Consider the following 11,677-nt stretch of genomic DNA (forward strand, 5'->3'; position numbering starts at 1 on the left):
CAAGCATCTTATTCAAGGTTACACTGCACGTATTTGGAGAGACTGGACTTGAACTCACTTTGGACAGAAAACTTCTACTTAATACATGTAATTTATGATATTCTCCTTCACTCCTGGATGAATAAGGAACATCATGGGTAAACTGACACATCCTTGAGAACTTACTCCGTAGTGAATGACCCTTATAGAAGGTCTTGAATTAAAAAAAAAAAGTTGTTGAAAAGCTTTCCTTATTCTTCTCAGTAGCAGAGGAAATGAACTTGTAAAAATTTGGCACAGATGGCATCTCCATACAGGTCTTTTTTAGGAGGCATTAGTCATTTTCTTTGGGATTACAGAAAATAGTGAATTAAGATTCTTTACTAATGCAAACAGAACACTGGGAAGATACGCACAACACAAGGCAAACTGTATACACTGTTGTGGAATGAAGGATGTTGAAATGAAAAAAAGGGGAGAGGCAGCAATAAAAAGCTGGTGAGAATGGTGCAGATAAGCTCAGCACGCTGGGTGCACCAAGGCCAGAGGCACGACAAAGATGTGGGTGAGGGTGTGAGAGGTTTAAGAGCTTGGAGAACACGGTGCCACGGGGGCAGTACCCGTCATGGGACTGAAATATGGAAAAATTTTCTGAGCAAAGGAACATGAAGAGAATTTATAGATGAGAAACCCATGGTCTGTAACATGACAAATGAGAACGTGCCAGCGTTGTAGTCCAGGAAAACACCGACACGACAGGGAGGAACAGTCAGGGAGAGAGTTAAGTTAGATACAGGCAACCAAGAAGGGTGAATCCACAAAAGCCTTGTGTTCAAACTGATTCTGTAACCTTATAACCCAATACCCATTTTTAGATTGATAACTAGAGTTAATGAAGTATTTTTTGTCTCATACCCCAAGATCCAGGTACGTTCCTCTTACACATCTACCTCCCAATAATGTTTCCCTGATGTGATAATCTGTATACTGAGTAGAATGTAATCATTGTTCTGATTTGTATTTACAGGATGAAACAGTATTCATATCTCACTTGTGTCTGAGCCACAGAAATGGCAACAGTTGGTGTGTTCTTGGGAGGGTCCAGGGTAATGTGAACCCAATAGCAGTGCACATCTGCCAGCTCATTAAACACCTTCAGCATACCACTCAGGTTAGGAACTTGGAATACTCTCCTTTGTCCCTTGGAGATAGTTTTTGGCTTCTTCAGAGTGAAGGTCTTACTCCTTTCCTGATGCCATTTATATCCTGCAGCATTTTCATTGTTGACCCCTGCAACTGATGCTCCAGATCTGAGATGATACCTCTCAACACCTGGCTCTGCTGGACCAGCTCACTCTCAGCCTGTTCTAGGTCATGGAGAATATCTCCCTCCTCCTTCTCCAGCTTTTGCGGCTCCTTCTGCTCCTCAGTGTCCAGGATGCCTCTCAGTGCCTCAAAGTGCCCCTCGGACACTTTGGCTCTCATGTTATATTTGATTCTTTCATTTGATGTCAGTTTCCAACTTTTCAGCTTCCTGGTGCTCTGCCCTCAGCCTGTCCAAAGCTGCCTGGACCTTCTTCTTGTACTCCTGGGGCAACCTCCTCCATGACGGTGTGGTGACCTCGGTGCTCTTCAGACTGCTCGCAGAGCCAGCAAATGAACTTCCCATCCTTTTTACAGAAGAGCAGGAGTTTCTCTCCTTGGTGCACACAGAGATCTCTCTGTTATTCCTCCTCTGGGCTCAAAATAACCTCTCTAAGTGTCTCCACTATGTGGGCCACATGCTGATAGGCCCCAGGTTTCCAGGCTGGTAACTGACTGGCACAGAGGGAGTATTTTTTAATTTTGCAATCAAAATCTGTAGCTAGTGTAATCTGTCCTCCTTTGCTGATCATGGACTCCGTGTTGTTTGCAATGATGCAGGCTTGACAGAAGCTGTGCCCACAGGCCAGGTTCAGGGGTTCCGTCAGGAAGTCTAGGCAGATGGGGAGGTCTAGGCAGAGGTCTCCTCCTCCTTTACATTCATCAGAATTCCTGAAGCCATTGCGGCTGCTCCCTTTCCTATCTGTGCTTATCTGAGGCTCCTCTAGCTCAGAGATTTCCCCAGTCTTCCGGGGGAAAGGGCACTTTTTCTGGAGTTCCAGCCAGAGGGGCAGACATGGTCAGGATTCAGTCTCCAAAGTAGGGGCCCGAGTTCACCCTTTGCAAAACAAGGAGCTGGTGAGGTACAATGGGCCCCTGCCGGTACCTAGCAGCAAGTCAGGGTCTGCGAGGTGGTCCTGGGTGGGCTTCTTTGGAATCCTGCTGCACTATGCCAAGTTAATGTGAACATAAGAGACATCTGAACCTGTAGAGAATTTTTGGTGAGTTTATTTGGGCCAAACTGACAATTGCCAGGAAGTAAAATTTCAATGGATTGAGAAATACTCCCTTATTCTACATATTTTATGTAATAATTTCCAGTCATTCATCTTTTACCTCTAAAATAATATTTCCCCAGTTTGTCTACTCCTACAGGTGTAAGCTCCTTCTATCTTCCTCTCTCTCCCATCTCCATCTGCCAGTTTTGATTTCTTGCTGACCTCCAGGCATATAGTGACTGCCAATTCACCGAGCAGGATCATGCCCTCAGTATAGAAACGCTGTGGAAATTAATCTGGCATGCATGCTCTTCAGGCTCAAATACCTATGGGTGTGTTTTTGATAAGAAATAATTAATTTTGCAATCAAAATCTGTAGCTAGTGTGCATTCTTTATAGGATGAGGTAAGAAAAATCATTCTAATGGGCTATTCACTAGGAATGCACTCACTCTTTTTTAAAGATTTTATTTACTTTTAGAGAGAGGAGGAGGGAGGGAAAAAGAGGAGAGGAACATCAATCGGTTACCTCTCACATGCCCCCAGCCAAGGACCTGACCCAAAACTCAGGCATGTGCCCTGACTGGGAATAGATCTGGCAACCTTTTGGTTTGGTTTGGATGCCCAATCCACTGAGCCACACCAGTCAGGGCAGAATGCACTCATTCTTATTGGCACCTATCTGTCATTCATATAATTTATTTTCTAGCCATTCATTGTGGGCCATTTATTACCTATTATTTTTTAGATAGTGTGCTAGACACTAGGTTTATGAAACAAATGACACCGTCCTTCAAGCACAAACTTTCTAATGGTATTCCTAAAACTTTTACTAGTGACTTGTCTGAGTTTGGGAAGTCACTGGTGAGTCTCAGTTACTCCACCAGTAAACTCAGGGGCTTGTATTAAGTAATCTCATAATTTCAAAACCTCTAAAATCAAAGGACACAGATTTGACTTCTCATCTTAATTCAGTCATTCAATTGCTCAGTGTCATTGAGCACAGTGTTTAGTTTCCGGGTCTCAGTCTCTTTCTCCATAAAATAAGTGGGACTCCCCATATCAGGTTTAAAAAAAGTGTGTTCCAAGGAACTCTGTTAATAGGACTTTCTAGGAAAAAAGGTTCTATTCAAGCAAGTTTAGGAAATGTTGGAGTCAAGAGATTTCTTGACTTCTGGACTTCTTAGAAATGTTACCAATTTTGCTTCATGATTCTCCAAGCAGGAGACAGCAAATGTGTTTCCCAAACTTACTTGACAATAGAATCCTTTTCTCCAGGAACATCTTTATAGTACTAATAAATAGTCTTTCAGAATACATTTGAGAAATGTCTTATATACCTCCTAAGACCCTTTATTGCAATAATACCCTCTATCTTTGGATCGATTTCATGTCATAGATATCTGCTAGTTTATGTTCTAATATAGCTGTGCTGTGTGCAAACTGCTTGCTATTTTCCCTTTCTATGCTTTTGATTCTTTAAAAAAATTATTGATTGATTTTATAGAGGGGGGAAGGGGGAAGGGAGAGAAATATCAACCAGTTGCTTTCCATATGCACCCCAACCGGGATGGAGCTGCAACCCGGGCATGTGCCCTGCCCCGACATCAAGCCAGCACCAGTTTGGTTTATTGAACGACACTCCAACTGACCCAGCTACATGGCCAGGGCTGCTTTTGATTCTTTTGGAGCACAAGCCATATAATCTTACCAACACTGAATACATGCCCTGCCTGCAAAATCATGCATCTCATTAGCCCTTTGGTCATTAGTGTCCAGAATAAGTGCATAGTATGTAGGGAAGTAGTCCAAAGAGTAGCACAGAAGAGGCTCCTTGTGGGAAACGGACGAAATAAATGAATATGAGAAATAATATCATTAATAGGGCAGATTTCCATAAAAACTAAAAAAAGATACGTGACATTTTGATGACTAAATAACACAGACTTTTCTGTCACAAGGCTACTGTTCCTGACCAAGCCTGTTAATACCCAGAGTAACAGAGCTGAGTGGCTCCATGCAAAAGTCTGTTCAACATCTGTCATGCCGCAGATCATTAATGTTCAATTACACTCTATTGTCTTCATATCACTCAACTTCATGTCATTGTCATTGCTTCAGCTGGGGATTAATCAACTATTTATGGGCAGACTGGACTTGGAGTCACGGCAGTCACAAAGGGGTTTCAGTCTGAGGCAATGTCAGGGAAGCAAGTCACAGTTAAAAGACTCCTGATTTGTTGAGAGTTTGTTAGTAATGTAATAAAACAAAAATGGTCAAGAATAATGCTGACAAACCCATATTTCAAAAGGAAAAAAACATATTTGGTCTTCCTGAAGAATCCAGAAATAACCCTGGCTTGAATCTATTTGGAGCAGGTTTCTCTGCTACTTTATTCTATCTTAAGAGCTAGAAAGAAGCTGTGATGAGAGAATCAAGCTAATGGATTCTCTGGATAAATGAGCTTATCATTATCAATAGTGGAAATCATGCTTCATTACTGTCACTGAGGACAGTTGGCACAACTGAAACATCCACAAACTATGAAATATTTAGAGTTTTATGAGGTGGGGGAACTTTCATCAGGAACTATTTTTAAGAACCTCACAAACTACTTAGATGTTTCTATTTTGCACATACATGTTCATTAAGATTAGTTTTCTTGGATTTAAACATCCAATTAAATAATTAAGTGACAATCATCTTAATGTATGCCCCCCAAACATTTATGAACCTGTGTCAGGAGAAATGGAGTATAAATTCTGAATTAATTTACCTAAGTTTCCCAACTCACGCAATCCAATTATATAATGAGAATAATATAATTTTTGACGTACCATTAATATCTTTTGATTGTTATGATAAATTATTCTGCATAAAACAGCCGAATTATTTGCACAGTAAAATTCCAGGTCTGCAATATTAGGACCTGCTAATTTGTCCCAACTTAATAGCTAAAATTAAAATGTCAACATATGAGGTCAGCATTATCCAAAATTGGCACTTATGTTGACAAAGCTAAATCTTATACTAAACTGATACAGTGTATAATTTCAAGACCAACGTATTCAACGCAAATGATTTCTAAGAAACTTAAAATTCTGGTTAAGTTTTTGACATGTAAGCTGCCCGTTGACATGGGAAAAGATGGACCAAGCTCTCCCCCCACTCCTACCCCACCCCCACCTTGTTATTCTTTTGGGAACAGCCAGGCCCCTCCAGATGGTGTGTTACTGTTGGACATAGCTTTGGAGAAACTTCAACAGACGAAGGCTGTAATGTCAGGATTTTGCTGTGCATCGTCCCCCTTCCCCCCCTGCAGTTCCCAGGGTAGGAAGGTGCTGAGATGGAAGCCGAGGGACGCCCGCCCACCTGCCACCACCTGTTTCCTCCTTCAGCCCTCTGCTATAAATTCTCCTCCCTCAAAGATTTATCCAGCATTCTCCCACAGCTACAGCAGAAAATGCGCTTCTTCCCTATCTGAGCTTCGAGAAAGATTTCACCTTCTGAGAAGAAGTCTCGGGCTTTCCCAGAGGACTTGAAGGGCCTTCCCCGAACCAGCCACACTAATTTCTGCGGCAAGAAGGTTCCCTTCTCTTTTACAACTTCACATTGGGGAAATGACTTTCTCTTCAGCTTTTCCATTTCCCCTAACTTTGAGCAAGTGAAGAGAAATCAATCTGATTATCCAGTAGGCCAGAAGGCGGAGGCCCGTGCTTCCCAGTGTAAACTCTGGTTCCACGCGAGTTGCTGTGTGTATACCTTACTTGCTGAGAAGAGGCACGTTGGGGAGCTGCTCAACAGACCAGCCCACCGTGCAGTTTCTGAGCCGGCGAGTGAGCTCGGCGCCTCCTCCCTCCTTCTGGCGGGAAATGAAGTCCTGCAAGCCCAGTAACCCCGCGACCGGGGCGCGTGCCGCGCCCCCGTGCGCTGGCGGCACGGAGTGCGCGGGCACTTGCGCCGGGGCTGGCCGGCTGGAGAGCGCGGCGCGCAGACGCCTGGCGGCCAATGCGCGTGAGCGCCGCCGCATGCAGGGGCTCAACACTGCCTTCGATCGCCTGCGCAGGGTGGTACCTCAGTGGGGCCAGGATAAAAAGCTGTCCAAGTATGAGACCCTGCAGATGGCGCTGAGTTACATCATGGCTCTGACGCGTATCCTGGCTGAGGCCGAGCGATTCGGCTCAGAGCGGGACTGGGTCAATCTCCACTGTGAGCACTTCGGCCGCGACCACTACCTCCCGTTTGCGGGCGCGAAACTGCCAGGCGAGAGCGAGCCCTATGGCCAGAGGCTCTTCGGGTTCCAGCCAGAACCCTTCCAGATGGCCAGTTAGGGCGCGCGGCCCAGCTGGGGATGTGGGGGCGAGGAATGCCCAGGGATCCAGCTTCGGAGCCGCACCCCTTTTCCCAGCGTCTGCAGGGGCTTTCGGTGGCCAAGGATGCTTTCTTAGAAAATTAGCAAACTTTCAGGTTACTTTTATTCGCATCACTAGTCTATGGACAAAATGATATTACTGTCTGTCTTTTTCCCTTCTTATCAGTATTTTCAGAATTCATTGATGGATCTTATGAATGGTTTTGATTGCTGTGAAAATAATTCCCCTTCTCCCTTTTCTGGACTAGTTTGAGGGAAAACAGTCATAAGAAAAGATAGAATTAGGCTATACTGCAGTTTTAGTCCTCAGAGAAATAATCACTTGCTTAAACTTTGTAAGTTTGTCCTATTCAGGCGAAGTTACAGGATCCATTCCTTGTGTATAGTAAATCAGAGCTACCTTCGTGTCTTGTAAATGCATTTATGCTTAGTGCATTGTGTGTGCATGCATGAAGTAGTCAGACTTTTTCCTGTAGAGTACATGGGCATGGATGCTCTGTATTTTTAAAAACTGTATACATTGTTCAAATATAGATTTTGTAAAATATAGATAAAAACTTGAGTTTGTTTTTTGTGCCAGGTCCCCTGCTAGTTTCTTGATGGCATAAAGGCCTAATTGGGGGTGATGATATTGAGTGCTTCCCTGAGCAAAGAATGTTTAAATCTAATCACGCCAGTGGTAAATGAGCTGTTTTGTAATGCTTCTTCAACAACTGCCCCCCCACACACATACACAAGCTATGTGAGCACAAGTAATTAACTTGAAAGTTTTCTCTGTCAACTTGGAAATATAGATGTTTTTTTCATGTTTTTAATGATTAAATTAATTGAAATATTTAGTTTTAAGTAGATATACAATTCCTAAATACTTTGTTTTTTGTTGACCAATTACTATTAATTCCTTCAAGTACCCAAATATGTATACATTGTTCTTACATACAACACACACACACACACACACATAAGCTAACGCAAAGATAAATAAAAAATGTTGCTTTTGGAAGTGATTTCCTTTTAATCAGTGCAAATTTAGCAGTAAGAGTTTCACTACCATCAAGGCCAATCAAGATAGGAGCAAAATAATACAGATGATATTTGGTTGAATTACTTTTATAAATTTGCTTACCTATTGGATGAATAAACCAAACCTTAACAGAAAGAGTGACTTTGTGGTCAACAGCACTGACTGTGTTTGGGAGAATGACTGTCTTGTTAATAATAAGAAGGACTCAAAGTTACCTCTGGAAGTATCACAAATGAACAAAAACAACAATGCCATCCAAACTCTTTTATTACGGATTTCAATGCCTCACATCAAATACAATCATCTATTTGAAATTGAGAGTCTCCATTAAATTTTTTACTTTCTTAGAATTATCAAAATCCATTTAGTTTGTTGTGAATGTGTCTTCCCCAGTACAACTTTAAACTTGCAGAATCACAAGTGTATCTCTAGAAATCCATTGAGAGACTAACGAGAAATTTCCCTTCTGTTAGCTGATAAGAAATTGCAGAGGGCTGAGGACTTTGTTTTCGCACCACAAATCAGAGAGTAAAATGTTTAACTTCTTGACCTCAACAGCTCTTAGAAGACACTACAGTCTAGCAGCCGACACAGTTCTAGAAGTGGTGATGCTAGGACCCTTTTCTGGTCATGCTCCCCTCCACAGTGTGCATTTGGGTTAATGACAAGGCTTCGGGGATCTGCCTGCCTCAGTATTTAGGTACAATGGCTTACTTATTTAGACTTAAAAGGCTTCATAAATAATCCCAGGAAGTTTGTAGAGCTTGAGAATGAATAAAATCAGTGTAAAAAATGTATTAGAGAAGCTCTCAAAAACATGTTAAGATCACTAGCCTATTTTCAGGTAAGGTTCACATTCCCCTGCCTGGACTGTGAATAAATACCTTATGAAAGAGAATGTTCTTTTCATTTTCTTTCTCCAGCTTTTAGTACAGAGGTTTAAACAAAATGAACACTCAATAAATATTTCTTGTATGGTTATTAACAGCAGTTTCTTAGTGAAATTGAGCAATTTAATGAAAATGATGGGATTGTAATCCCATGCCTCTCCTTCCTGATCCCCACTCTCCCAAAAGAATGGGAATCTGTCTGGTAAATGCTATACCTTTAGCTGCTTATTTCTGTGTTTTGGAAATCTTTGGGAGCAGCTTAGCTCTTACCAAATCCCTAAGCTTTCCACCTGCCTCGAAGTACTATTTTTTTCCTGGAAGATATTTCAGGGAAACGTAAGTAGGTCTCAGTGATCCACCACATCCAGTCTTTGATAAAACTCCCAAAACTGTATGTTGGAAATCCATCATAGTTTATGGATTAAGAGCTTGGAAAAAGCAAATGTAAAATTTTTTTTGAAGTTGAGAGATACCGCATAGATTTTAGATTACCAATCATCTTAAAAGTTGTTACAATCTTCTATACTGCTCATCTTTGAAAATCCATGTTCTAGTTTGATGGTAGGACATGTTGAAATTCAATATATTGAAAAAATATATATGTTTTACCTGGCCTCCCTTTTAAAAATAAATCAACAAATATTGTCAAGGACCTACTCATACCCAGGCTTCCTCAACACCATCCTTGTCCTTGGATAGGCAGCCGGGAACATGCATGTATTAATCAATAAGCAATCCTGGACAGAGTGTAGCTGAATGCTTCATTAGTTTACTATCATATGTGCCCTGAGAGCTCTTAAGAAGAGCATTAAATAATAGAAGAAGACTCTTCTTCCACCCTCCCTGGGCAGGGCTTTTCAGTTGGACTAGTTATATCTGGGCACTCCCTAGGTGCCAGCTGGAGGTTTAAGCCCTAAGCCCCAAGGTCAGTAGCCTTGAAGAATCATATGCAAGTGAAGTGGCTATCAAAGTGGGAAAAGCCATGTAAGCCTGTGGTTGTCAACTCTGACTGCTCATTAGAATCATACCTACAGAGTCTTGGAAAAAATACCAAGCCTGGGGTTCCCAACTCAAGAACTGATTTAACTGCTCTGAGGTGAGGTCTGGGCATAGATATTTTAAAGATGTTTCCTAGGTGATTCTAATGGGCTGGCAGGGTGAGAACCACTTAATTAAACAATACTTACTGTGATACCATTAACATCATTACCAAACACTGATTATATCAACTTCTCATTCTTTGTATTTGCAAATGTCAAGAATGATTAGGTTATCTTTCTTAACACCCAACACAGCCAGTTTCTAAGTTGTTGTGGTGACGTTCATACTAATTAAAATCTAAAATTTCTGCTAGATATAAGTCAGATAGCATTTGTTTGTGTTGTGGGTAATACAGCTGCAGGATTCAATGATTAAGGCTCAGTTCACTTAAATTATGCATTTCACAGCAAAAGTGAAGTGCTGTTTTTGAACTGAATTTGGCTAGACTCTGTTCTCTGCTTTCTTTAGGTGTCACTAGAGACATCTCTCTTTATTACTTAGAAGGTGGAAGAAATTTCAAAGGGCATATAAAACCACAAATATATGACCTATTTTTTCAGAATGTATACTCATTCCGCTGTCTGGTCATGAACACACTAGTGAGTACACACCTTAACAACTTGTATTGAATCAACACAGGATGTTTGGTTTGCTATTTCACATTGGTGGTGTAACCAACAAATACCCAAGCTAGAAGAAAACCACTGACAGCAAGAACTTACCCATCTCACATACAAAGTCTGGGAACAAAAACGCAACACAAGAGACCCAACAATTAATTGAGAATAAATAAATTTGTATTTAATGAATAAAGAAACAGTCCATCACATCCTCTAAACTGCTTTTTAAAACATCCAGGTTGAATTAAATACTGTTTTTTTAATTCTTATTTTTCTTCTTCTAATTACAAAGTTTCCAAACAAAACACAACCCTCAACAAATGTTTACAAGATCACGACTAGAACACAGCAATAGGTGTCATGGAGATGACGTGGTCTACCGGAATACAGTACCATATATCTTCTGAACAAAGACACAGTTTATGCTCACAAACATTTTGGCTTAAGTGATCAGCTCCACAGACTAACATGCACGATGCAGAGGAACAGGAATAAAAGCCAAGATCCATTTATTGTTTTCTAGTAATAGTGGCAAAATATACAGTTTATATAACTCATGCATTTCAAAGTGGCTACTATAATGACTTTTCCATTAGGATTTCTATAACTAAAAAAGTGCCTTAGAAAATGAGTTGACTTAAGCTTCCTAAGATGGAAGCATACCATGTTTGTGAGTTTTCTGGGACTCTAGAGTGTGTTTTCCAGTGGAATAAAACTCATGCAGGAATAGAAAGGAAAAGTGTAAGTAAGAGGTGTTCTTGATTCTAATGAAATTAGGTTAGCTATGGGTGCTCCATGACTCCTTACTTAAAGTGTGTGTGTGTATGTGTGTGCACATGTGGATACATTCCTATGGCACAAATGTGACCTTTGTCAGTCCTCATGGCTGAAACGAACATTGGGGTTAAATTCAGACTTGAAGCTGTGAATGGAAAAATGGAGACCAAAAGGCTCATTTTTGAGGGTCCACAGCTACCTGTTATCCTAAACTTGGTTCACTTCAATGTAAGGCCACTGACATGCTAGTATGCACGTTTCTTCATTGGGGTCTGGAGCTGTACAATGGACTCACAGTGAACTGCTTAAGTCAGGAAGTCTAGGAATACAGGAGCCCCTTTGCTGTTTCTCTGTGCACTGCTGAGTCATTTTTTTTCACCAGCTTCAATCATAGACACAAGAATCAGAGTTCTCTTTGGCTATTCTCCCTATGCCAAAATAAATTTCCCTGGACTCTGCCCACAGAAAGCAGGTAGGATGTTTCTTGAGTTCATTTATTTTTCCCAAGCACTTTTTAAACTGCATGCCATCTTGGAGGAGGATTTCACCACTATGTATTACCCTTCTAAGAAAAAACAAAATAGGCAGGAAAGAAATGTGAACTTTTAAAATGAA

At 41.2% G+C, this 11,677-nt stretch overlaps 1 protein-coding gene and 1 pseudogene across 1 annotated transcript; one reads left to right on the forward strand and one right to left on the reverse strand.

Moving 5' to 3' along the window:
• Positions 1 to 307: 307 nt before the first annotated feature.
• LOC114498058 lies at positions 308 to 2,810 on the reverse strand (annotated as a pseudogene).
• A 2,908-nt stretch (positions 2,811 to 5,718) lies between these two features.
• On the forward strand, positions 5,719 to 7,390 carry ATOH7 (atonal bHLH transcription factor 7). The gene has a single exon (XM_036025081.1). It carries the CDS (start codon positions 6,211 to 6,213, stop codon positions 6,667 to 6,669), a length of 459 nt encoding a protein of 152 aa, XP_035880974.1. The 5' UTR covers positions 5,719 to 6,210; the 3' UTR covers positions 6,670 to 7,390.
• The last annotated feature ends 4,287 nt before the right edge of the window (positions 7,391 to 11,677 follow it).

The sequence above is a fragment of the Phyllostomus discolor genome, chromosome 5 (assembly GCF_004126475.2).
Source record: "Phyllostomus discolor isolate MPI-MPIP mPhyDis1 chromosome 5, mPhyDis1.pri.v3, whole genome shotgun sequence".
Classification (NCBI taxonomy): Eukaryota; Metazoa; Chordata; class Mammalia; order Chiroptera; family Phyllostomidae; genus Phyllostomus; species Phyllostomus discolor.

Bases quoted from the DNA above. Each gene is read 5' to 3' on its own strand.
- ATOH7 (XM_036025081.1), top strand. From the start codon at position 6,211: ATGAAGTCCTGCAAGCCCAGTAACCCCGCGACCGGGGCGCGTGCCGCG.